The sequence below is a fragment of the Ascaphus truei genome, chromosome 4, assembly GCF_040206685.1.
Source record: "Ascaphus truei isolate aAscTru1 chromosome 4, aAscTru1.hap1, whole genome shotgun sequence".
In the NCBI taxonomy this organism is placed as follows: Eukaryota; Metazoa; Chordata; class Amphibia; order Anura; family Ascaphidae; genus Ascaphus; species Ascaphus truei.
Window position 1 is genome coordinate 403,078,679 of NC_134486.1, and position 27,891 is coordinate 403,106,569.

The following is a 27,891-nucleotide window of genomic DNA, read 5'->3' on the forward strand; positions in this document are numbered from 1 at the left end:
CTGGCAGCTGTATTTCATTGTTTAATGGAGAGCTTTCTTTGCCTAACTTAGCAATGTGGTTTCATCAGCATTGCTTGACCTGAGGAAGAGAGAGAACTTTCGAAAGCTTCTCTTATAGGATGGGTGGATGGGTGGGAGAAATAAATAGGTGCACTCACTTGATTTATGCAGCTGCCTCAGGAGCACAGCGATCGTCCCCCGCTGGGGAGACATATAATATAGAACACATCCTCCTAAAAATAAAAGGAACATACACTCCAGAGGTCTTCAAACAAATACAAAAATAAGAGGTTTTAATCCACATAGATCAATGTGGATTAAAACCTCTTTTTTTTTTTTGTATGAAGACCTCTGCAGTGTCTGTTCCTTTTATTTTTAGGAGGATGTGTTCTGTGTGTATGTACAGTATGTATGTACAATATGTAGGTATGTACAGTATATATAGCTTTATTTATATAGTGCCATCTATGTACATTGCGCTTCACAGCAGCATAATGGGAAGAAGTACTTTCAGACATAAAAGTAACAATAGGAAAAGGAGTCCCTGCCCCGAAGAGCTAACAATCTAATTGGTAAGTAGGAGGAACGCACAGAGACAGTAGGAGGGCGTTCTGCTAAGTGCATCTGCAAGGGGCCATGGTCGATGTATGAGGTGTATAGTATTAGCCATGGAGCTGACAATATGCTTCTTAAAGAGGTGTGTTTTAAGATGTAGCGCAGATAGGAAAGGAGTTCATGTCGAATGAGAAGTGAAGGGAGGAGAGGTGGAGAATGGAGTTAGAGGAATAAGGAGGCTGGTAGAAAGAAACGTGTGGTTTGAAAAGATGTCAGATCAGAGCAAATGTATATTAATTGTTAGTCCAAATAAAAAAGGTGTCACCTAATGCTGAAGTCCTCCTTTACTCTGCACGATCGCAACTGGACTCACGGATATTTCTACTTAATTCAGGGGTGGGCAGCTCCAGTCCCCAAGGGCCTAAAGATTAGCTGGGTGCAAATAAATGTCCCACCTTTCAGTTCTATCAAATAGTCCACGGTCCGGTTCTTTTCCCAATTTATTCAGACAACAGAACACATCTTTCACAGCAGCATTTCAGTCCGGTACATCAGGTTTCCAGGCGTACAGAACGTAGTTATAGAGCGGAGAATCCTCGGCTTGGCTTATGTTAAATGATTCAGCGGTATCTTGGTGATAATGATTCTGAATTCTATACATCCAAATCTTTTATACATTTATCTTAACCAGTCTTAACCTGGGAATCGCTTGTTTTTCTCACTGTCAGCCCAATCTTCTCAGTCAATCATTAATGTTTAAACCAATATTCCTTCACATCCTTATCTCTTTGCTCTGAATTAAGAACGCCATTGTTCCGTCACTATGTAACTATAGGATTAACTCTTCCTAATTTGTATTGTTTTACTAAGTAACTATTTCTAACTAACTCAATATAATTTCTAATGTAATACAATATTCCTTATTTTAACTAGTTACATGCTGAATATATATACAGCTCAACCCCGTTCTAGCGCGGTCATCAGGGGCCACCCGATCCGACCACGCTATAACCAGGGTCAGATCATTTTTACAAAATGGCCGTCGTGCGCCCGATCGGGAGGAGGGGGGAGGAGGTGAAGTGAGGCGCCGGCAGCCCTACACGATCCCCCAGGAGCCACCGTACTTGCCCCAGTGATCCCCCAGCAGCCCCACACCGATCCCCCCCCAGCAGGGCCACACCGATCCCCCCCCTCAGCAGCCCTGCACCGATCCCCCCCCAGCAGGGCCACACCGATCCCCCCCCCCAGCAGCCCCGCACCGATTCCCCCCCCATCAGCCCCACGATGCCCCCAGCAGGCCCGCACCGATCCCCCCCAGCAGCCCTGCACCGATTACTCTATCTCTGGCGCTCCAGTATCTATTCTACAGACTCGCAATGTTCAGATCTTCAAGTAAAAATCCACCTACCGGTAGAGGCCTTCCATCTTTGTTAGGCTGTGTCCCCGCTAGTGCTGAGCGGGCGGCGCTAACTTACATATATATAAATATTTAAGTTCCCGCTCACACGGCGGGCACACCTGCCCACCCGCGCTCGGCGCTTACCAAAACAAAAAAATCTGATTTCCCCGCGCGCTCAGCTGGTCTGCAATGTCGCCCCCCTAGCTCCCCCCTCCCTCTCTCCCCCCCTCCCACCCCCCCGTGTGCGCTTGCGTAAATCAGAGGACACCCGGCGCTCATGCTTGGAGCGCTCTCCAAGCATGAGCGCGCTCAGCGCCAGCGGGGACTCGGCTTTAGTCGTGTGCGTAGGACGATTTCAAGCCTAAATAACAACGATGCTATATTGTCTATATACATATATATTCAGCATGTAACTAGTTAAAATAAGTAATTTAGTATTCAAGTTAGAAAGTATATAGGAAAATTATCATCTGCACAGATACGAAGATAAATTCGCCTGAAGACCGGTAAGTGTAGAAATGTTTTATGTGACGTAAGAATCCATCTTGTTTTATTCATTTCCATTTTGTATAAAACTTGGTATGTTTAATGTCTGCTGAGTTGAATATTATAGGATCATGAGTTTGGAATCAAAGGTTAGTTAAATAGTTAGTAAGATAATACAATAGAGATCGGTCTTAAAAGATTAGGAATACGGTTAATCCTATCGTTACTTAGTGACAGAACAAAGAGGGTTTTCTAAATCAAAGTAAATATTGCTAAATGAAGAAACATTGTTCTAACGTTGATGATTGGCTAAGGACATTGGGCTGACCGTGAGAAACACAGGTGATTGCTATGTTAAGACTGCTTAAGAGAAAGGTATAAAGATTGTGTTTGGATTTATAGAATTCAGAATCAATAACATCACAAGCTGAGGATTCTCCGCTCTATAACTACATTCTCCATGCCTGGAAACCTGATGTACCGGACTGACATGATGCTGCAAAAGATGTTTTATATTGTCTGAATAAATTGAGAAAAGAACCGGACCGTGGACTATTTGATATATATTGAAAGGTGGGACATTTATTTGCACCCATCTAATGAGCTAAATGTTTGTGTGTCTGTGTGTGTACACACATCCTGTATTACAGTAGTGTGCAGTTGGAGCCCAGCAGGATGCCATTTCTAGAGGAGTGCCACTATACACTGTGTGTATAGATAGATACAGCAGTGATAACTGGTACCAGGGAGCCTCTGAACTTTGAGCCGTGCACTCCGCTCCGGAGGAAGAGCTTTGTGGGCCCACCACCGGAAGCGGATATGCTTCATCAGCCCAGCTAGGAAGCGGTGTTCCTGACACTGGGATCATCTGATACCAAAGGAATGATCCTATTCTGTTCTATGCTTATGTACCAGCTATACTTGTGAGTAGTTGGATTAGTTTGGTACCTTACGGAGTCACGCTATGGAGCCCGTGCTCTCCTTCTTTGAGATATATGTGTGTGTATATGTATATATATGTAAAAACGGGGCTCCACAATCTGTCCGGAGCCGCTTGAACACCGTCTTTTAGGGTGTAGATAGATGACACGTATCACAATGTTCTTTTACCAGGCTTCTTTATTCAGTCTCAGGCACTGGGACTGCAACACAATAATACAAAATACAAAACAAAACCCCTGCTCAACTGAGCGATAACTAAACAAGTTTTCCCTGACTATGGTTGGGCAGTTTGCCCGCCTCCAACAAAATAAAGTAACAGACTCAAAGATAAACATATGATAAGGACAATTTACCACTTCAGTGGGGGAAAAGGTTCTCCCCTTTCTGTTTGCTGATAGCGATCCAGGCTCTTGGAGAGAGAGAGAGAGAGAGAGAGAGAGAGGAAGCAGGAAACCAGCTTTAAGTACCTGCTTCCCACTTAGCGGGGCAGGTGAGAGAAACCAGGCAGCAGACAATCTCTGGTCTGGATCCCTCATCCCTCAGCTCCAGCGCCTATGAATCTGTGGGATGGACCACATCCATTCTGTGGCTGCACTTTCCAGGCTAACCAGGATAGAAGCTGTCCAGTATCCTGGAAGCCCTATATATAGCATGGATTACAACTCCATTGTTTCTGTCACAATATATACGAAGAAGCGCACAATCAAAAATCACAATAAAATATAGTGCCGGTGCAAAACGTAGATAGTAAACTAAGAATATAAATGAAAGTCTCTCTTTTCACTGGTGCTGCTGGAAGTCTGGGACCTCACACTGGTGCTGCTGGAAGTCTGGGACCTCACACTGGTGCTGCTGGAAGTCTGGGACCTCACACTGGTGCTGCTGGAAGTCTGGGACCTCACACTGGTGCTGCTGGAAGTCTGGGACCTCACACTGGTGCTGCTGGAAGTCTGGGACCTCACACTGGTGCTGCTGGAAGTCTGGGACCTCACACTGGTGCTGCTGGAAGTCTGGGACCTCACACTGGTGCTGCTGGAAGTCTGGGACCTCACACTGGTGCTGCTGGAAGTCGTCTGGGACCTCACACTGGTGCTGCTGGAAGTCGTCTGGGACCTCACACTGGTGCTGCTGGAGGTCTGGGATCTCACACTGGTGCTGCTGGAAGTTTGGAACCTCACACTGGTGCTGCTGGAAGTCTGGGACCTCACACTGGTGCTGCTGGAGGTCTGGGACTCACACTGGTGCTGCTGGAAGTCTGGGACCTCACACTGGTGCTGCTGGAGGTCTGGGACTCACACTGGTGCTGCTGGAAGTCTGGAACCTCACACTGGTGCTGCTGGAGGTCTGGGACTCACACTGGTGCTGCTGGAAGTCTGGGACCTCACACTGGTGCTGCTGGAAGTCTGGAACCTCACACTGGTGCTGCTGGAGGTCTGGGACTTACACTGGTGCTGCTGGAAGTCTGGAACCTCACACTGGTGCTGCTGGAAGTCTGGAACCTCCCACTGGTGCTGCTGGAAGTCTGGAACCTCCCACTGGTGCTGCTGGAAGTCTGGGACCTCACACAGGTGCTGCTGGATGTCTGGGACCTCACACAGGTGCTGCTGGAAGTCTGGGACCTCACACTGGTGCTGTTTGAAGTCTGGGACCTCACACTGGTGCTGCTGGAAGTCTGGAACCTCACACTGGTGCTGCTGGAAGTCTGGAACCTCACACTGGTGCTGCTGGAGGTCTGGGACCTCACACTGGTGCTGCTGGAAGTCTGGGACCTCACACTGGTGCTGCTGGAGGTCTGGAACCTCACACTGTTGCTGGAAGTCTGGAACCTCACACTGGTGCTGCTGGAAGTCTGGAACCTCACACTGATGCTGCTGGAGGTCTGGGACCTCACACTGGTGCTGCTGGAAGTCTGGGACCTCACACTGGTGCTGCTGGAGGTCTGGAACCTCACACTGTTGCTGGAAGTCTGGAACCTCACACTGGTGCTGCTGGAAGTCTGGAACCTCACACTGGTGCTGCTGGGAGTCTGGAACCTCACACAGGTGCTGCTGGAAGTCTGGAACCTCACACTGGTGCTGTTGGAAGTCTGGGACCTCACACTGGTGCTGCTGGAAGTCTGGGACTTCACACTGGTGCTGCTGGAAGTCTGGGACCTCACACTGGTGCTGTTTGATGTCTGGGACCTCACACTGGTGCTGCTGGAAGTCTGGGACTCACACTGGTGCTGCTGGAAGTCTGGAACCTCACACTGGTGCTGCTGGAAGTCTGGAACCTCACACTGGTGCTGTTTGAAGTCTGGGACCTCACACTGGATCCTCATGGACGAAAAGGAATATTCGAGAAATGGCCTAAGCGCATAAGTTGAGGGGTAATATATCAGAGGTGCTCAAGCGATTGAGCCACCTGTGCTTAAGAGCAGAGACTGAGCCACCTGTGCTGGGGGGAGGGGCATTTTCTGGAAATCGCCCAGCACAGATTAAGCTGCAAACACACTGTGAAAGCCCATTGTTATTGCTATTGTTTATAACAGGGGGGCGGGGGATTTTTCTTGGTGGGACTCGGGCGGTTGCAGAGGCCTCGCACTCTTCCCCAAGGCATTTAAATGAAATGCCGGAGGATCACGCGAGGCCCCTGCAACACTCCACTTACCGGGACCCAGTCGGTTGTGTGACGCGTCGCCATTTGACGCCGTGGGTCACGTGACATGACATCACATGACCCGCAGCGTCATTTGACGCGGATACAAGGTAGGGGGGACGCGAGAGCCGGGGCAAGGAAGACAGGGGGGGCGCAGCAGCAAAAGTTTGCGCTCCCCTGGTTTATAACACGGTGTTATGTTGAACAGTTACTAAATGGTCCTGTTAAGCAGTGACACGGCTATAGTACAGGGGTGGCCACCAGCAGGCCAGGTTTTCAGGACATCCCTGCTTCAGCACAGGTGGCTCAGTCATTGACTAAGCCACTTATTGAGCCACCTGTGCTGTAGCAGGGATATCCTGAAAACCTGGCCTGCTGGTGGCCCTTGAGAACTTGAGTTGGCCACCCCTTGTCTAACCCTCTCTCACTCTGCTATATATGTAGCATTTAATCTTCTACAGGAAATCCTATTGTAGCTGTATGCTTCCCATTACACTCCTTACACCAGGCACGGCTCCCTCTTATATTCTTTCCCTTTATATCTGTTGTATTTATCATTTTGTGGTTTTGTATAGTGCTGAGTAGATGCTTGTCATATGAGAATAAAGAATAATGGTTCATTCATTTGTTTTATATATAAATCAGTCCTGTAGTATTAGATAATACGGCATTTTAAAAGTGCAAATTTGAATACGTTTTAATATACTTCTTATACTATCTCAGCGGTGTGCAAACTGGGGGGCGCGAGACTTTATTGGGGGGGGGGCGCGGCGGTTACAGAGTCCCCGCGCTGAGAGCGCAATGCCTCTGTAAATTTACGTACCTTCACACATCTCCATGGTAACGCGGCCTCAAATGCCGCCCTTTACCATGGAGACGTGACGTCAAATGATGCCGCGGGTCACGTGATGTCATATGACCCCGCAGCGTCATTTGATGCTTCATTGGAGTTAAGGGGGGGCGCGACCGAGTAGGAGAGCAGGCAGGGTGGGGGGGCACCGAGAATGAAGTTTGTGCACCCCTCTACTATCTTATACTAAGAGCATCCTTTATTTGCTATGGCAGGTTTTAGCGCACCTCCCCACCCGCGCAAGAGTGTTGGCAACAAATTATGACTAACAGGAAATTGTTGCAGTGTCCCCAGCAAGAGACAATGTTACCTCAGTAATATAAGGTTACGTTGTAGCTGCTGAGTTACACTGACTGAAGGATTGATTCAGTGTCAGCCATTACATGAACCAGGAGAGCAGGATATTCGCTGATTGATCACAGGAGAACGGATCGATCGGCCGCTTAGGTAATTGCTTTTCATTAAAGGTAATCAAATGCTGCATGTATTAAAACCTACAACAACACAGAAGTGGCGCAAGGAATCCTGCTTTAGATAATAATATGTTTAATGGTTTGTTATTAAATAACACATTGGAGCCCATGACAAAGCTGTAACCTTGCTATCTTACCTGGACCACTGGGTGCCCCAGAGCTCATCTGTGGTCCCCCATACAGGGGGTCCCCCATATAGAGGGTCCCCACTTCCAAATATATATTTTTTTGTTTTTTTTTAAATTGATATATTTTTAAATTATTTATTTTTTGCTGTTTTTGATACACACAAAAAATGACCAATATGGCACTGAACTACAAACATGGCTGCCAGGATCACCAGTAGAGAGACGCTATATCATCGTTTTCTATTGGCTGATCCACCCCGGTTTTGACGCTCCCCCTGTGCAGATCAGATTGAACAAAATTCTGTTTAGTCAGGATTGCTCCTTTTAAACAGGCACCAAAATAAGAACGAAAATAAAAGGTCTGTACCACAACCCGCACCAGAATATCACTATGCAGTGCTCCCCCAGAGAGACTCGATGAAATAAGAACCACAAAAAAACCTAATCACGTACGTCTAGCACTCTCCCAGAAATGGGGGGGGGGGGGCGCAAAGAATGGAAATCGTATTTATTCATACAAGGGCACATCAAAAAGTTCAATAACCGTTAAAACAAACAACATCAAAAGGAGAAAAATGCCCCATATCACAGAATCCCAGTTAAATACCCAATTCTATCACAGGAGACCATATATCGGGAGGGATAGTCACGAGGACCCCCTCAGGAGACGAGTGACAGTTCTATCACAGGAGACCATATATCGGGAGGGATAGTCACGAGGACCCCCTCAGGAGACGAGTGACAGTTCTATCACAGGAGACCATATATCGGGAGGGATAGTCACGAGGACCCCCTCAGGAGATGAGTGACATGGTACCCGGGTACAAAATCTGATTGCAAGAAAGTGCTAAAGTGCAAAGGGACACGGCATGAAAAATACAAACTGTCAGGATCCAGACTAAATAACAGCATAAGAAGAACCCAGTCTGGATTAGGAGCGTGTGTATGGGCAATGTCTGCTCAGGCACAATAACAAGGAGGAGAGCACATTCTTCTCTGGTGGGGCTTTTCCTGCGCTCCGTGTGCAAGGAATGCTGAAGTACTTTAAGCAATCAATAATCAAGTCTCAATAAATCTAATTTTTCAGTTAGCAAACCAGACAGTTTATATATTGGTTTTTTGTGCAAGTCTGGTGCTGTGTAATGATACCTGTGATTTATAGCCTAATATTTCAGGGATGTGGTTGATAATGCTAAATCTGCCATGTGTTTTAACAAATAGCTTTTTGAAGGACTTTTTTGTCATTATTCCGTTACTAGTATAAGAAGTAGATAAAAACTGAATGTATGGGTTGGACACTACCATCCTGCAATTATCATTAATGGTAATGGTATAAATGGTAATAATGCATGGATTTGATACAATTAATATCACATGCTGTATAATTGATAAATATAACATATCAATTATGGGAGGTAGAATTGTTCTTGAGCAATACAGTAAGCTAAATATTAAATACTAGTTAATATATATATATATATATATATGTATAGCCTACTGTATGCTATTATTAGGACACGCATATTACCATGGCGATAGGCTTTATCAAATAGCCATAAAACATTTCGATTTAAATCACAAGATGATAGCAACAGAAATATACCTTTCTTCAAATGTAGATATCCCCCCCTGCCCCTCACACAACAGGTCAGATTTTCAGGATATCCCTGCTTCAGCCCAAGTAGCTCAATCTGTCCTTGCTTCTGCACAGGTGGCTCAGAGGCTCAGTTTTGACTGAGCCACCTGTGCTGAAGCAGGGATATCCTGGAAGCCTGACCTGGGGTGGGGGGAGAAGGGGAGCTGGAGTTGAGCAGCCCTGCCCTACAGAACGGAGTGGGAAAAGGGAGCCAGATTACAGTGTGCATTATTAAGGTGCCTGACGTGGCCTTACTGACTAAACCTGGCTAAATTCTGTATTGTGTCACAATGAGAAAGGTGCTTAGATTCTGTAATTGTATGGTTGGAAGTATGTATGTATGTCTTTATTTATATAGCAAAGGTATGTAGCACACCAAAACAGTGCAAATAAATGCAAGAAATGCGATACTTGCGCACAATGCCGGAGCTCCTGGTTCAAGGATGGCCTATCTGCAGCAATCCAAGTATACAGCAACAGGAAAGATGATCCAGGGCTCCACGGGTTTTTAGCAAAATAATTTATTCATAATACACAACGTTTCGGCCTCACTTAGGTAATGTTTCATTACCAGTCACTTGACAATGGCCTAAGTGAGGCCGAAACGTTGTGTATTATGAATAAATTCTTTTGCTAAAAACGTGTGGAGCCCTGGATCATCTTTCCTGTTGCTTTATTTATATAGCGCCATTAATGTACATTGCGCTTCACGGCAGTAACTAATACACGTGACAATCATATAAATAACAAATATGTGCAGAGGGTGTTCTGTTAGGTGTAAGTATCAATGAGAAGACAAACTAACACTACAGAAATACCACAGTTCTGGGTGTTCGTCGTAGAAAAGGCATTCAGAATTGTACAAAGTACAGCTCAACCCCCTTATAACGCTGTGCGTGGGGTCCAAAGAATCACATCACATTATAAGCGGATCGCGTTAGAAATAACGTACAATTGTATGCATTGTACAATAAAGTATTTAAGAAACCAATAATCGTGTTGTAAAGTATTCATAAATACAAAAACTGGGAGCCGCGCTTGCATCGCGTTATAAGCGGATTCGCGTTATAACGGGGTTGAGCTGTATCTAGTTTTGGTAGTCAAGTAGTGGACCATTACTACAGCAGGGCCCCGCTTCTTGGCGCTCCGCTTTCCGGCGATCCGCTGATACGGCGGCACCGAGAAGGGGGCCGCCATGTTGAATCTGAAATCGCGCATGCGCAGAACGGGTGGGTGCGCCCGGCGCGCATGCGCAGACTGCAGGTTGCGCGCACAGCGTCTGGATCGCACATGCGCAGAACGGCGAAAATGCCGGTTTGCGCATGCGCAGCACTGAGAATCTTTCACTATATGGCGGGCCTCTGGAACGGAACCCGCGTATACCCGGGGCCCTCCTGTATATACAAAATTGATCATTGCCATAAATTTCTATTAAACAATAGATCTGGTCGGCGGATCTAGGCAGAGGTTATTACTGTATACTATATACAGTTGGGTCCGGAAATAATTGGACACTGACACTATTTTCATAATTTTGGCTCTGTACGCCACCACAATGGATTTGAAATGAAACAACCGAGATGCAATAGAAGTGCAGACTTTCAGCTTCAATTCAAGGGGTTAAACAAAAATATCGTATGAAACGTTTAGGAGTTGCATCCATTTTCATACACAGTCCCCTTATTTCAGGGGCTCAAATGTAATTGGACAAATTAACACAATCATAAATAAAATGTTCATTTTTAATACTTTGTCGAGAATCCTTTGCAGGCAATGACTGCTTGAAGTCTGGAACGCATGGACATCACCAAACGCTGGGTTTCCTCCTTTGTGATGCTTTGCCAGGCCTTTATGTCAGGAAGCAGGGCTCACGCAACACCTACTTACCTGCCTCGGAGGTCGTTGCTGCCGCCCCTTGCTCCCTGCTGACGTGTCCTCGGCGTGGGACTCTGCGATCTCGCCCGACGCCGGTTCTTGCGTCCGCCATCTTGTCGGGGTGCGCGCAGGAGGATCTTACACAGCGCACGCCTCTGGCAGTAATTTATTCACTCCTACTGCCTTCTAGCCAACGCCCCCCATGTACAGCTGCAGCCCCGCTCCTGCTCTCACACTCCACAGCTGATCACAGGCAAGGATCACAGCCTGCACCAGTCACAAGGCGCTCCACGGCACACCCCCGCTCTGCCTCCTTCCCTGATTGGTCCCTCCACGTATATTACCCCTGTTCTCCCTGGGAGTCATTGCTCTGCATAGCTTCTGCTAGTTGGGCTAGTATTCGTGTGTGCTCTTGTTCTTCATATTCTTCAGGTTTGACCCGGCTTGGCTTTTGACTCTCCCTCTGGCTCTGGACCCCGGCTTACTCCTCACTACGCAGTCTCTCTCCGCCCCCGATCTCGGCTCGCTCCTCTACCTCCCGGACCTCTGGTGCCCTCGACCCCTGGCTACGGCAATCACCACGATCCTTCTACCTCCGGACACGGCAAGTACCTTTGGTTCCCTTACTAAAGACTCATGGCCTGGCAACTACTACCACACTCCGGGCACGCCCCTCTGCTGCGGGTGCGTGGTATTATACTTTCCACCTCAGTCTTGGGACGGTTCTGGTCTGCGGGCAGCACTACCGTGACACTTTACTGCAGCTGTCTTCAGTTGTTGTTTGTTCGTGGGTCTTTCTGCCTTAAGTTTTGTCTTCAGCAAGTGAAATGCATGCTCGATCGGGTTGTGATCAGGTGATTGACGCGGTCATTGCAGAATATTCCACTTCTTTGCCTTAAAAAACCTCCTGGGTTGCTTTCGCTGTATGTTTTGGGTCATTGTCCATCTGTAAAGTGAAGCGCTGTCCAATCAACTTCGCTGAATTTGGCTGAATCTGAGCAGACAATATATCCCTATACACTTCAGAATTCATCCGGCTGCTTCTGTCTTCTGTCACATCAATAAACTCTTGTAACCCAGTGCATGTAAGCCATGCATACCCATGCCATCACACTGCCTCCACCGTGTTTTACAGATGATGTGGTATGCTTCGGATCATGACCCGTTCCAAGCCTTCTCCATACTTTTTTTCTTCCCATCATTCTGGTACAGGCTGATCTTAGTTTCATCTGTCCAAAGAATGCTGTTCCAGGCTTTTTTAGATATTGTTTGGCTAAGTCTAATCTGGCCTTTCTATTCTTGAGGCTTAGGAATGGTTTGCACCTTGTGGTGAACCCTCTGTATTTGCTCTCGTGAAGTCTTCTCTTTATGGTAGACTTGGATAATGATATGCCTACCTCCTGGAGAGTGTTCTTCACTTGGCTGGATGTTTTAAAGGGGGTTTTCTTTACCATGGAAAGGATCCTACGATCATACACCACTGTTGTTTTCCGTGGACGTCCTTTTTTGTGTTGCAGAGCTCACCAGTGCGTTCTTTTTTTCTCAGAATGTACCAATCTGTTGATTTGGCCACTCCTAATGTTCCTGCTATCTCTCGGATGGATTTTCTTTTTTTTTTTGCAGCCTAAGGGTGCCCTTTTTCACTTGCTTTGAAAGCTCCGTTGACCGCATGTTGTGGGTTCACAGCAACAGCTTCCAAATGCGAAAGCCACACCTGGAATCAACTCCAGACCTTTTACCTGCTTAATTAATTATGAAATAACAATGGAATAGCCCACACCTGTCCATGAAACAGCTTTTGAGTCAATTGTCCAATTACTTTTGGTCCCTTGAAAAAGAGGGGGCTACATACAGTATTAAAGATACGTAATTCCTAAACCCTTCCTCCAATCTGGATGTGAATACCCTCAAATTAAAGTTGATAGACTACACTTTAAGCCCATATTCATTATTTAACTGTAACTTGAATTTATTTTGGTACACAGCCAAAATAACAAAACTTGTATCAGTGTCCAATTATTTCCGGACCTAACTGTATAATTTCTTGTACATTTTAGTTGCCAGTTTTTTCAGTATGTAGGTTAAGCCATATGTTAACTATGTCTATCACGGATAATTCTGATTAGTACCCTTAAAAACTTGAGCGCATATCTTTGTCAATCCAAAGGACTGAAAGATGCATTATAGTATGATCTGGGTGAAGATGGAACAGGCATAATAAACCATCATTGTTGTGATATTTATTTTTTTCTTTTATTTATAAAAATGTGTTACCAGAAAGTAATACATTGAGAGTTACCTGTCGTTGTCAAGTATGTCCTGGGCACAGAGTTATAACAATACATGGTTACATTAAAAGAACTGGGGTTATACAGTCCATTCAAAGACATTTCATCGGACAGAGGGTTGGAACATTGGGTACGGGGGATAAAGTGCTGGTAAGTTTCACATTGAAATAGAGAAGGTTTAACATGACCAAACGGCTCACACCCTGCGCCAAAGGCTGTCCACCTTATAGTGTATATAAATATAGTGTGATATAAATACAGGGGCTTCTTCACAAGACTACATCTGACATAGTTCATAGTCTTACTAGCCGTGTTGGTCCTGGGTTCAGTGTAAGTTGCGTTACGTTTAGGGGACCATCATTAGAGTTCTTAATAGATGAAATCGCAATGTACAGAGCTTCCCCTAGGTTTCCTGTAGTAAAGAGGAAGCCTGCAAGGTTTGGAAAGCTCTGTAAAGTAATCTAAGAAGAGCATAGTAGTGGGAGTCTGAAAGGTATCACAACCTACAAATATGTAGCAGCTGACAAAATGTGATGTCGGCTGTCACATACCAAACAGAGGGGGTGCTCTTTTTTTGCATTGGGGTGCTCTGTTCTTGTATTGCGGGTGCTCTGTTCTTGCATTTGGGGTGCTCTGTTGTTGCATTGGGGGTGCTCTGTTGTTGCATTGGGGTGCTCTGTTCTTGCATTTGGGGTGCTCTGTTCTTGCATTGGGGGTGCTCTGTTCTTGCATTGGGGTGCTCTGTTCTTGCATTGGGGTGCTCTGTTCTTGCATTGGGGGTGCTCTGTTCTTGCATTGGGGTGCTCTGTTCTTGCATTGGGGTGCTCTGTTCTTGCATTGAGGGTGCTCTGTTCTTGCATTGGGGGTGCTCTGTTCTTGCATTGGGGGTGCTCTGTTCTTACATTGGGTGTGCTCTGTTCTTGCTTTGGGGGTGCTCTGTTCTTGCTTTGGGGGTGCTCTGTTCTTGCTTTGGGGGTGCTCTGTTCTTGCATTGAGGGTGCTCTGTTCTTGCATTGGGGGTGCTCTGTTCTTGCATTGGGGGTGCTCTGTTCTTGCTTTGGGGGTGCTCTGTTCTTGCTTTGGGGGTGCTCTGTTCTTGCATTGAGGGTGCAATCATTGAAACACCTGATTGAACTACAGATGTACTGTCGAAAGACTTACTGTCCTCAGCACCGTGGGCAAGGAAGTGAAGGTTCACGGCACCTGGACACAGTCTGCCGCGATGGAGCTGTGGGGTGTCCATGCTTCTGAGATTCAGTTAATACTATATTGTCACAACCACCGCAGTTGCGTAAAGGCGCGTGGCCGCGGCACCGGACACAGTGTCTTACTACATCTGTTTCAGCTTTTCTTGTAACACATGAAAGGAAGGGCTGTACTTCAATTAACCATTGTCTTGTATGGGATTAAATTGTGGGGGTTGGAATGGGATCTCCCTGCTTCAGCCCTTATCGTGTTTATATATAAATATAGTGCACTCTTCACTGGGACAGGGCTAAATAAATCCCCTTCGCTGGTAACCAGAAGCCCTGGCTTAATTTGCTAAGAAACGTTAAAAGTTACATTTTCACTTGAAGGGTTGCCTGCATTTCATTGTGATAAGTGGAACTGACCATTTAAATCAGTAGTGCGCGCAGCAAAACCATTGCTTCCGGTGATCCCTGGTTCAAGAAATTCACCCCAGCAATTTAAGGGGTGCAGTCAGTGTGGGAGGAAGCGGGTGGCGGTGATGTTCCCCTCACTGTCTCACCGGCCGTGGTACGGCTGGTGGACTTTGGCTTTCTCTGCCCCCTTGGAATTCAGCGACAAATTACGCCTGAAATGGGGCTTCCAACCGGATACGGGTTAACTTTCCATTCATTTGTCAGATCGGAAGTATTTTGTTTTGGTTGATTACCGTAGAATTAAATTTGACCGGATTTGTTATTTGATGGGGGGGGGGGGGGGGTTGTGATTACTTTGATGTGACTGTGATCCCTTCTGCAGAGGGGGAACACTGAGGGGAATTAGCAGCCACTTCAGCATTCCCAGGATGGGATCATGTCACATTGGTGGGGAGCCTATGACACTAGTGTCGAAACTTGGATGGCTGTTGACCAGGCTAAAGAGATGAGCTTGCAGCCGGGCGAAGCACTTCTGTCTGCCAGCTCCCTGGCCTAAATGCATTGTATGGTCTACGATAGAGTGAGCTTCAAATAGCATCTTTTACATGGAGAACACAATAGCTAAGGGATAGATAGCACTAGGGGTATGTAAATGGTCTTGTTTTTGTTCTGAATTATTTACCAGTGCATTATGCAGCTCTGCAGCTTTAAATCTTTTTTTTTTTTTTTTTCCCCATGTCTAATTTTATGTCTCCGGTTTAATGTCTGATGTAAGAGATTTATGTATCCCCTCAGTAATGAAACTTTGCACATGCCATATGGCACTCATACACCTTCTTCACGTTGCCTAGAATTGCAGCCATCCATCCTTGGGTTATGACACTTCTGATCAGATGTGACACTCATTAAAAGAAATGTCAGGCAGCGAGATACTTTATGACATTTCCGTGTCTGGCCCGTGGCTCCGTACACCGTTGCCCTTCTTCTGCTTAACCCCTTCTGCTGCTCCTTTCCAATTGCATTGCATGTTTGTCCCTGTCGTGAAGGTGCCCACGCCCTCAAATTCCTGTGTTGACGGTCCCTCCAGTAGAAAAGAGATGAGCCTGGGCGAGGCAAATCCGATGGCTCGGGCCATTAAATGGTTAACCCATTCCGTGCCTATCTGCAGTGCACTGTGTGTTACATGTGCCTCTGACAACAGACATATTCTACCGTCCCATTCTTCTCTGGACAATCAATGCCTTCAGTTCCCTCCAGCAGCGAAGGGGTTAGCACGTTCAGTGCCATAATGTACGGGAATGGAGTTGAGACCCCCCCAGCAGTGGAGGAGTTAACTCACTGGCTTTGAATGGGCTACCGAAGTCTTGTGACAAACAGGAGTGCGGTTTGGGGGTTCTGGGCTAGAGGGGGACACCTTGATCAGATGCATTGTAACTCCACAGGATCCCTGATCCCTGATATATAGAGAATCGGAACATGTTGGCCAGTGGAGTAGACAGAAAAAAAGGCTTTTGTAATAAAAATAAGAAGATCCAAAGTAAGGTAGAAGGGATTCTTTTCATGGCTAACTGATGTTTAAAAAGAACGCCAGCTTTCAGACCCCCGACCATGCCTACAGGAGGGACCTGGGCTTCCTGCAAGCTTGCAGTCTTATTAGACATCAGTTTGCCATGGGGTAACCAACTCCCATCCTCAAGAGCTACCAACAGGTCAGGTTTGCAGGATATCCCTGCTTCAGCACAGGAGGCTCCAATCAGAGGCTCAGTCTTTGACTGATCCTCTGAGCCGCCTGTGCTAAAGCTGGGATGTCCTGAAAACCTTGCCGGTTGGTGGCCCTTGAGGACTGCAGTTGGCCCCCCCCTGCGTTAGCCATTGAAGGTATAGCTGCCTGTCTCCCGGTGTGAGATGTAACACTATTGATAACCACACAGCATCTCACCTCTCATTCTGATTGTGTCTGTGTTACCGCAGGAGGGACAGCAGTGTCATTAAAGAGGAAATCAAAGCCTTCCTCGCTAACCGGAGAATATCCCAAGCGGTCGTTGCACAAGTAACAGGTAAGACACGCCGCCGCCCCCCCCCCCCCCCCCCCGCCCCCCTGCCCCCTTTGCGCTGAAGCAGTGGGTTCTGTTGTGTGCTGGTGCAGATGTTTCCCCATTGCCAGCTCCCCTGCATTGCAGTGCCGGCCCGGCAGCTCAGTCATATTCATGTTTTCGTGTCGCCTTCCATTTAAGACGCGTCCCTAGCACCATGACACTTCTATTAAATTCATTTATTTGATTAATTTGCCATTTATTTGTCTGGAAGAAACCGCCTTGGAACCAACTGAGAGGCCTCATTGTGCAATCAAGAATGTAGGAATATTGTTTAATAAAGACACTTTGCTGCCAGTATTGTCACCCTGCCTCTCAGGCAACTCGGGGGTTAACTGGTAATCTCCCGTTACCTGCCTACATTTCAGCGGTTTCATTGCAGCAACCCTCACGTTTTCTGCGGGTCACATTTATGATGGCGGCCTCCATGCCATTCATAGCAAACATAATTAGATATGTTTGATCTTCTCTCTCATTAAAAAAAAGAGGAGAAAATCAGAACATCAAATAAAGATAACAGAAAATGAATAACTGCCAATAAAAATATCCGGGTATCTCTGCCAATTAAATGTAACCAAGGTTTAACCCAACGGAGAGACGTTTTTTGTTTAATTTTTCCAATCTTATTTACAATGTAACTATTTCTTGGTATATTTTTTTGTTGCTGATTATTAAGCATTTTTGTGCGTGCTGCAGCAGTTATTATTATTTTGTGCTGGGGGACGCGGGATATATGTGCCGGCAATGTTTCTATTGTCGCTAAGTTTGTAGAACTGATCGTAGCGTGCCATGGGTATAAGGATGTTAAACGTGCACCCCCTATTGACGAACGCATGTTCGATCAGCGAGCGCCACGTTATTACGTCACACAACACAATCTTTCACACGCACCCCAGCATACACGCACAAAGAAAGCCTGAGCTGCTAACGGCACATAACACGTTTACAAAAATACACCGCAGATCCCCCCCCGCGTGTGAGCTGAGACCAAGCTGCTGCAGAACACCATTTAAGTGGCATCCCCGCTGGCTAATGTAAGTGGCGGTACTTCGTGATTACCAAAATCCACACCTCCTCAATTACTGCACATGGTCTTTAAGAAGCAGACCTGTCAAGTCTCACTTATTTGGTGTGAGCCTCGCTCATTTTGAATATTGCTGCTCTCATTTAATGCAGCCTCACTGGTTCAAATCATTGCTATTTCATTACACTGCTACGGTGTGTTGGTGTTTTTTTTTTTACCTCGAACACCCAAACCTCACCAGTTGGGTCTTTGGAGGTTGAAGTCTAAGGTGCACATGCACTGTAGAAGGTAACCATGTAGCTATGTGAACATGTTGTTTATTGGTTGTCCCCACAGAGATAGGGATTAAAAGGAAACACAACCTAGGTAGTAAATTGCACCTCTGAACCATATACTGAAACATACACAATTAGCAAAGTCATAGTTCGAAAGTGGTGAAAACCCTCTTCTCTAAGAGTATGCCAAAGATAAAGGTAGAAGTGCACCAACAAGATCACCAAACCACTTTCTGGATTTACCAGGTTCAAGCTGACGAGTCCCGCAGGACAAACAAGCCTACTCTTGTGGACGAGCAATGGGCATTCACTGGGGGATCGAACATTAGTGTGTACGACATCGAATGCCTCAGCCAGTGTTGTTGTTTTCTCTGTGGACCTTTGGTAGCTGATAGTGTCGATCATCTGTTTCCTACATCTCCTCTTCTGCATATAGGAGGATCAAGCTTGATAAAAGAAGCAGAGTGGAAGGGTAGGGCAGACATGTACAGAAACACAGTGACCCCACGGATAAGGATTCAGTTTGGGATTGATGTATTTGTACTATAACCACTCATCAGCCAACTATAGTGCCCCACATAGTTAACATAGTTGGGAACTATTGTGGTGGGATGGTAACACATTGAAAAATAATCTGTGTCAGTATTACCAACAAGAGAACTGCTTTTATGTTACTGTGATAAGTCTCTAGATCAGTGGTTTTTAACCTTTTTTTTTTTTTTGGTTAAGGAACCCTATAATTATATAGTGAAATTCTGCGGATCCCCAACCCTCTCTAATGGCGCATCTGAGATCAGATGCATTGTAAGGAACCCCAACCCTCTCTAATAGTGCATCTGAGATCAGGTGCATTGTAAGGAACCCCAACCCTCTCTAATAGCGTGTCTGAGATCAGATGCATTGTAAGGAACCCCAACCCTCTCTAATAGCGTGTCTGAGATCAGATGTATTGTAAGGAACCCCAACCCTCTCTAATAGCGCGTCTGAGATCAGATGTATTGTAAGGAACCCCAACCCTCTCTAATAGCACACCTGAGATCAGATGTATTGTAAGGAACCCCAACCCTCTCTAATGGCGTATCTGAGATCCGATGCATTGTAAATATTTCTGTATTTGGTACAATTTTCAAATGACCTGAAAATTACAGGGAACCCTTTAGGGATGCCCGGGGAACCCACGGATTCCTAGGAACCCTCGTTGACAACATTGTGAACTTTCTGGGAGACCCATTAGAAAGATTCCAGTAGTACAGCAGTGAAGAGGTTTTATATTGTCTTTTCTCCAGTTTTGCACACGCTTCTAACAAAAGCATTGCTGCTGGCAGATTCTCACATACCGTATTTCCTCGATTCTAAGACGCACTTTTTTTCCCAATTTCACATCTCTGAAATAGGGGTGCGTTTTAGAATCGATGTACTAAAAAAAACAAAAAAAAAAACCTGCTTGGGGGCGCTGCAGACAGAGGGCGTGCAGCTTTCAGCGTTTTACCAAAAAGCGCGGTAGCCGGCTGCTTGAACCACGGCCCCCCGCCCGCTCTCCCCCTTGTCTCAGTTTGTTGCTTGAAGTGCTGGCCCCCCCTCTGCGACCCACAGCAGTGCGGCTGTAGCGGCACCACGAGCTGACCGCCCCTGACTGTTACTCACAGCTTCCAGCCCCATGAGCCCTCCGCTACTCACAGCTTCCAGCCCCACGAGCCCTCCGCTACTCACAGCTTCCAGCCCTCTGCTACTCACAGCTGTGACTGCCAGTCCCATGAGCCCTCTGCTACTCAAAGCTTCCAGCCCCATTAACCCTCCGCCCCCCCTCTGCTACTCACAGCTTCCAGCCCCACGAGCCCTCTGCTACTCACAGCTTCCTGCCCCACTACTCACAGTTTCCTGCCCCATTAACCCTCCGCCCCCCCCCCTCTGCTACTCACAGTTTCCTGCCCCATTAACCCTCCGCCCCCCCTCTGCTACTCACAGCTTCCAGCCCCACGAGCCCTCTGCTACTCACAGCTTCCTGCCCCATGAACCATCCGCCCCCCCCCCCCCCCCTCTGCTACTCACAGTATCGGCTGCCAGCCCCACGAGCTCTCCGACCCCTCCCTTGTCTCTGTCACTCTGTGTGTGTGTGTGTGTGTGTCTCTGTCACTCTGGGTGTGTATGTCTCTCTCTATGTGTGATTCTCTGTCACTCTGTGTGTGTATGTGTTTGTGTGTGTGTGTGTGTGTGTGTGTGTGTCTCTGTCACTCTGTGTGTGTATGTGTCTCTCTGTGTGATTCTCTGTCACTCTGTGTGTGTATGTGTTTTTGTGTGTGTGTGTGTGTGTGTGTGTCTCTGTCACTCTGTGTGTGTATGTGTCTCTCTGTGTGATTCTCTGTCACTCTGTGTGTGTATGTGTCTCTCTGTGTGATTCTCTGTCACTGTGTGTGTGTGTGTGTGTGTGTGTGTGTGTGTATGTGTCTGTGTGATTCTCTGTTACTCTGTGTGTGTATGTGTCTCTCTCTGTGTGATTCTCTGTCACTCTGTGTGTGTATGTGTCTCTCTGTGTGATTCTCTGTCACTGTGTGTGTGTGTGTGTGTGTGTGTGTGTGTGTGTGTGTGTGTGTGTGTGTGTGTGTGTGTATGTGTCTGTGTCTGTGTGATTCTCTGTCACTCTGTGTGTGTATGTGTCTCTCTGTGTGATTCTCTGTCACTCTGTGTGTGTGTGTGTCTCTGTCACTCTGTGTGTGTATGTGTCTCTCTGTGTGATTCTCTGTCACTCTGTGTGTGTATGTGTCTCTCTGTGTGATTCTCTGTCACTGTGTGTGTGTGTGTGTGTGTGTGTGTGTGTGTGTGTGTGTGTGTGTGTGTGTGTGTGTATGTGTCTGTGTGATTCTCTGTTACTCTGTGTGTGTATGTGTCTCTCTCTGTGTGATTCTCTGTCACTCTGTGTGTGTATGTGTCTCTCTGTGTGATTCTCTGTCACTGTGTGTGTGTGTGTGTGTGTGTGTGTGTGTGTGTGTGTGTATGTGTCTGTGTCTGTGTGATTCTCTGTCACTCTGTGTGTGTATGTGTCTCTCTCTGTGTGATTCTCTGTCACTCTGTGTGTGTATGTGTCTCTCTGTGTGATTCTCTGTCACTGTGTGTGTATGTGTCTCTCTGTGTGTCTGTCACTCTGTGTGTGTTTGTGTATGTGTCTCTGTGTGTGTGTGTCTCTGTCACTCTGTGTGTGTTTGTGTATGTGTCTCTCTGTGTGATTCTCTGTCACTGTGTGTGTATGTGTCTCTCTCTGTGTGTCTGTCACTCTGTGTGTGTTTGTGTATGTGTCTCTGTGTGTGTGTGTCTCTGTCACTCTGTGTGTGTTTGTGTATGTGTGTGTCTCTGTCACTCTGTGTTTGTGTCTCTGTGTGTGTCCCCCTCCCCTCCACTGTCTCCCTCCCCCCCTCCCCTCCACTGTCTCCCTCCCCCCCTCCCCTCCACTGTCTCCCTCCCCCCCTCCCCTCCACTGTCTCCCTCCCCTCCACTGTCTCCCTCCCCTCCTCCCCTCCACTGTCTCCCTCCCCTCCACTGTCTCCCTCCCCTCCACTGTCTCCCTCCCCTCCACTGTCTCCCTCCCCTCCTCCCCTCCACTGTCTCCCTCCCCTCCTCCCCTCCACTGTCTCCCTCCTCTCCTCCCCTCCACTGTCTCCCTCCCCTCCACTGTCTCCCTTCTCCCCCATCCCCTTCTCCCCCATCCCCTTCTACCCTATCCCCTTCTACCCCCATCCCTCCATTCCCTCCTTTCTCCCCCCCCTTCCCTCCTTTCTCCCCCCCCCTCCCTCCTTTCTCTCCCCCCTTCCCTCCTTTCTCTCCCCCCCTTCCCTCCTTTCTCTCCCCCCCTTCCCTCCTTTCTCTCCCCCCTTCCCTCCTTTCTCTCTCCCCCCTTCCCTCCTTTCTCTCCCCCCCCCTTCCCTCCTTTCTCTCCCCCCCTTCCCTCCTTTCTCTCCCCCCTTCCCTCCTTTCTCTCCCCCCCTTCCCTCCTTTCTCTCCCCTCCTTTCTCTCCCCCCCTTCCCTCCTTTCTCTCCCCCCCTTCCCTCCTTTCTCTCCCCCCCTTCCCTCCTTTCTCTCCTTCCTCCCCCCATCCATTCTCTCCTTCCTCCCCCCATCCATTCTCTCTCTGCTCATCCGATACTGTCTCTCTCTCTCCCCATTCTGTGTCTGCCTCTCTCTAGTGCAGATAAATGTATGCTACTGTTTGCTTTAAAAAAAAAAAAAAAAAATCTGCACTTTTAATATATTGGGTTTTTTTTTTCCACATTTTTTTTTATTAAATCAAGGGTGCGTCTTAGAATCGATGGCGTCTTAGAATCGAGGAAATAGGGTATTTACTGGTTTGCCAATTGAAAAACAACTTTTCGGCTTAAATATACAACGCTCGCAACCCTTTATTAAGCAGTGAAACAAATGCTAGAGAAAGTGTTCCGTTTGTCAGCACTTTCATGTTACTGTCCCTCCCAATTGACCTTGCTGACTTCCACTTTGAGCTGCATACATATTAAGGATTCTCAGCCTGGAAAATTACCTTGCTGCAGTGTAAACAAGTGCTGAGTAAATCAATACACTTCTAATCATTTGAAAATTTGGAGACCCACAGAGAAAATCATCGGCTTTGCCAGTAATTACAGCTGTTGACTTGGTTTCCAATTAGTAACCTAAACCTCCCCCCCAACAACGAAAAAGTGAAACTTCTGCGGGAAAGGAGTTTCCTGTACAATGCTACTATGGTTTATGCCTCCGTGTTAGCAGGTAAAATACAGTACCAACATTTTTCAACGGCACTGCTCTACTATCAATAGAACTTGTAGGGTAGCTAGAGGTAGAGAGAGATACCCATCATCATTATGCAGGGGTGTATTTTAGTTTTGTTTTGTGGAGGATGTTTCCTGCATTATTGTGCCTGACCTGTGATGAGAGGTTCTTGCTTTTCTGCAGGTATCAGTCAGAGCAGGATCTCCCATTGGCTGCTGCAGCAAGGATCGGACTTAAGTGAGCAGAAGAAAAGAGCCTTTTACCGATGGTACCAGCTGGAGAAGACCAACCCTGGTAAATGGCAAGAAATGACAGCACTTTAATGTGGTGTTTATTGAAGTCACTAACACGTCTGGTTGTAAAGCATAACTAATTGGAACGGCTGCTTCTCATTAAAAATGTATCGTTCATTTCGTCAAGAGGAAACCTAGTCTAATTGCCATATTGGCTAACTAGAGATTTAGATGCAAGGTGTTAGGTTGCCTCAGCTACCATTGAATCTAAATATGAAATCTAAAATCTTCTGGTAGTTCTCAACAAGTGTGACTCCAGAGGTGAGGCATTACATGCTAAATCAGGGGTGCGCAAACTTCTGGTGCTGCACCCCCCTACCTGCTCTCCCCCAGTGCTCACGTCGTCCCAACCTGTGTGCCGGAGTCATATGACGCCGCGGGGTCACGTGACCCTGCAGCGTCATTTGCCATGGTGGGGCGTCGCCCGAAGCCAGCTGAATTAAGTGAGTTGCAGAGGCCTTGCATGGTCACCCAGCATTTAATTTAAGTGCCTTGGGGAAGAGCACAGGGCCTCTGTACCAGCCCCCCCCCCCCCCCTGTTTCCCCCCAAAAAATGTGTGCACCCTTGTGCTAGATTATTCTGCGCATCACCGGCTCCTTTTTTTGCTCACACAGCCTTGCAAATACAATTCCAATGGTTAGGAGTCTGCTGGAAAACAAACTGGTATCCCTCACCGACTTTCTTAAAGATTTATATATGTGTATATTGTTATTTCTATAGTGACCACAATGTATGCAGCGATTTACAAAGGAAACAAGACAGGGAATTATAATACAATAAGGGCAACAAACATAAAATTAGATGATCCATCCCAGAGAGCTTGCAATGCAAGTGGTATATTAGGAGACTTACAGAGATGGAAGGTGAAGGAGTAAGTGCAGTAGATGGTTGGTAAGTACTTGACCACCATGCTTGGTAAGTGTGACTGTGGTGTGGGGCAGTAGCTAGGTGTCCAGAAGGTGGTTTTTTTTTAAGTTTGACCTAAAGGTGGGGAAAGAGAGTGCTTGGCAGAGGCGTGTGAGGGAGTTCCACAGGTAAGGGGCAGTGATAGAAAGGGTTTAAGGCGAGAGAGAGCAGTGGAGGTTGAATGGATGAGAAGAAGACGGTTATGAGCAGAGCGCAGGAGACCAGCAGGGCCAAAGCAAGAAATGAAAGCTGATATGAAGGGAAGAGCAGACAAGTGGAGAGCCTTGAAAGTAAGAAGAACTTAGTAGGGGATCCAGATCTTCATGGGAAGCCAGAAGAGGGATTTGAGGAGGAGTGGAGTAGACACTATTCTGGGGGACAGTGAGATAATTTTATAGCTACTGGATTTTCGATCGAAAACTAAAGAGAAAGTTGTGAGGCAGGGAGAACTGTTGGTAGTAGGTTATACTAATCCAGACAGAACAGGATAAAAACATGCACTCGCATTTTAGCAGTAGGTTGGCAAAGGAAATGGCAGATATTGACACTGCTACAGTAGATAAAGCAACAGGCTTAATCCAGAGCACGAATGTGAATAGACGAGAGGGCGGAGTCAAATGTCACACTTAGGCAGTGTGCTTTGGAGATAGGATATATGGTGGTTCTCTTTATTCTGTTGAGAAGGGGGATATTGGGCCATGTATAGGAGGAAATATAAGGCGCTCAATTTTGGACATATTTGAGCTGGCAGAGTGCTATCCACAAGGATATAGCCAAGAGGCTATCAGAGACTTGATAGAGGTGATACTTAAAGCCAAAGGAGTTAATAAGGTCACCAAATTAGGTTCCAGATCAGAGCACTGAGATAAACCAATAGACAGGATCAACAAGGGATGGAGACAAGTTAGTAGAAGAGACAGAAAAGGAGCCATGTAAAAGGTATGTGGAGAACCAGGACAATGTTTTGTTTTGGATACCAAGAGAGTGTAGAATCTGAAGAAGAGAGTAGTCAACATTACTTAAAGCACACGCAAGGAAAAATGATCTCGGGATTTACTTCAAGGAGATCATTGCTACTTTAATCAGGGCAGTCTCAGTTGAGTGAGCTACACAAAAGCCAAGTGCAGAGAGTCTAGTAGGGCAGCAGTTTGGAGGCAAAAGACAGGAGTGAGACAGTGTGGTAGTTGGTAAGGCATGTAGGGTAAAGGGTGCTGTTTTTCAGAATAGCTCTGACAATTGCATGCTCGAAGGATGAGTGTGAAGTTCCAAAGTATAGGGAGGCATTGAACATATGATTGAAATTGGGAATAGGGTAGGGGCAAGAGGTCTGATTAAGGTGTGAGGGCATAGGATCAAGAGTGCAAGGGTAAAGGGAGAAGAGGTGAGCTGCTGAGACACTTCCAACTCTGTAACAGGAAAGAAAGAGTTAAGAGGGGAAGGAGGAGGTTTGGGTAGAAGCAGTGTTGGAGAGGAATGTAAAGAAGGGATTTTAATTTTACTGTGGATAGCATACAGTATATTGTGCCATTTTAAAGTGGTCAGAGAAGGCTTGAGGACAAGTGAAGGGAAGAAAAGGAAGTAGGAGAAGTTTGGAGATGCCCACATCATTTAAGTCACATTACTTCACTACATACTTTTAAAGAATAGATGTTCTCTCTTTCTTATAAAGTAAACGGTAGTAATAATAACAATAACTTTAATTCATATATATAGCGCGTCACAATTAAAATATAGCACGCTGTAAGCAGCACATAGGAATGTTACTGACACAGTCCTTGTCCTGATTTTTACAATCTGTGTTTTTGGTGCCTGAGGCACAGGGAGATTAAGTGACTTGCCCAAGGTCACAAGGAGCTGACACCGGGAATTGAAACAGGTGTATCAAACTCAGTCTGTGCCTTTACTTACTGAGCCACTCCATCAGCCCTAGTAGCAGGACAGCTTTCCCCTTAGCCCCGATTGATAGATCAGCCGCCTTTGAAAAGGACTCAGTGGAATGTAACAGAGCTGGAAAGTATTAAATCTTCAAAGAAAAATAAACGATCAGGTACATGGAGTAACAGACAGTGTCCCGTGAGGAGTATCGGTATAATAAATAGCAGAATAGTGTGGAACGCCAGTACTCAAACTAACATACTGACAATGCTGCTGAATGTTGAACATTTTACTTCAGTGTTGCAAAAGGAGTATATACAGCAATATAAAAAATCTAAACCACAAAATAGTATCCATAAAACCCGTAAATATCTTACCAGGGATCAAGACACAGAGTAACATCTCAAGAAATCCATACAAATGGGTAACAAGAGGCAGGCGACATTTTGGGCATAACCTTTTCCCCTTTTTCAAGCCTTTCTGTGGTGTCCTGGTGTGAAAGGTCACCTGTGATGCGTTACAGATTCGCGACAAAGCAAGTGTGGGTATAAGGCCTCGTCCCCAGCGATCGCGCGGCGCAAACAAGAGATAGCCCTCTATGGGGCCAGCCCCAGTCAGTCTGTGCGGGTGAATGCACCAAGGGCGATGGCGCAACAACATTTTGAAAAGTCACGGTCACGTTGGCGGTTCAGCCAATGAGGGCAAACCAGCCGCGTGACGTCATGGCCGCGCCCCCGCCATGCCTCCCCATCGGGAGTGATCTGAAGTCCACAGATCGCTCAGGTGAAGGCCACGAGCGCCGCCAGCCCTCTGTTGCTTGCGCGCGCTCACTGAGGCCGTAGCCTAAGTGACATCACTGGACGTTCCATTGCATTCCGCCACTTGCTTTCCACCAACGGATGTGTAGGGACATTAATAAGAAGCTACAACAACATGTTTTATGTAGATGAGCCCAAGGAACCAGCTGCAGCACCCTCTACTCCAGTGATTTCCAACCTTTTTTGTTTGGAGGAACCTATGAAGTATTTTGAAAAATCTCGGGGAACCCCTATCTGGCTGACACATATTAGGTTCGACAGGGGTCAGTCACAACATTTCACACCTCACGAACCTCTATTTCCCACCCTTTACCCATGTATTTATCTCCCATCCATCTCACTAACTCTCCCCCCTCCCGCCTCGCATGTATTTATCCCTTGCGTCTCACTCTTACTCCCTCTTTCCCTCACTCACTCCCTCCTGCCCCCCCTCTCTTCTCTCACTCGCCCCTACCTTCCGTCAATTACCCCACTCTCTCTCTCAATCCACCCTACAAAATACATACCAAAAAACCCCAACCCCAGGGGGTGGGGGGGGTCTGTGGTCCATAGGAGGAAACCCTGAGACTGCTTCAAGGAGCCCCACGGAACCCTGGTTGGGAATCACTGCTCTACTCCTTGAGAAAGATAATTATCAAGTACAGCTACTCAATAGGTCACGACATGCGGACCAAAGTGGTAAAATACATACAAGGATATAATAACTCGGACTCTCTTAACCATGAGTGTAACCCCATGATTACATGATATGCACTTACAGTGGTTTGCAGAAGTATTCACCCCCTGCACATTTTTCACATTCAGTTCTCACCTGAGCGTACTCGACAACGCTTTCAAATTAGACTTTACATGTAGAATATACAAAATGTACTCAAAAGTGATTGTTAGAAAATGCATATAGAATATAAAGAAGTAAGATTTACAGAGAAAAACAGATTCATCTCCGTTGCATAAGTATTCAACCGCTTTACTTATGCAGC

At 46.7% G+C, this 27,891-nt stretch overlaps 1 protein-coding gene across 8 annotated transcripts in view; it reads left to right on the forward strand.

Annotated features, from left to right (window-relative positions):
• HMBOX1 (homeobox containing 1) overlaps nt 1-27,891 on the forward strand; it is a 164,987-nt gene that overhangs the window by 93,293 nt on the left and 43,803 nt on the right. For all 8 annotated transcript variants that reach the window (XM_075598675.1, XM_075598676.1, XM_075598677.1 and 5 more), the window contains exons 4-5: nt 16,845-16,930; nt 23,202-23,312. In XM_075598675.1, the coding sequence (XP_075454790.1) occupies nt 16,845-16,930; nt 23,202-23,312 (197 nt within the window). The remainder of the gene's footprint in view (nt 1-16,844; nt 16,931-23,201; nt 23,313-27,891) is intronic.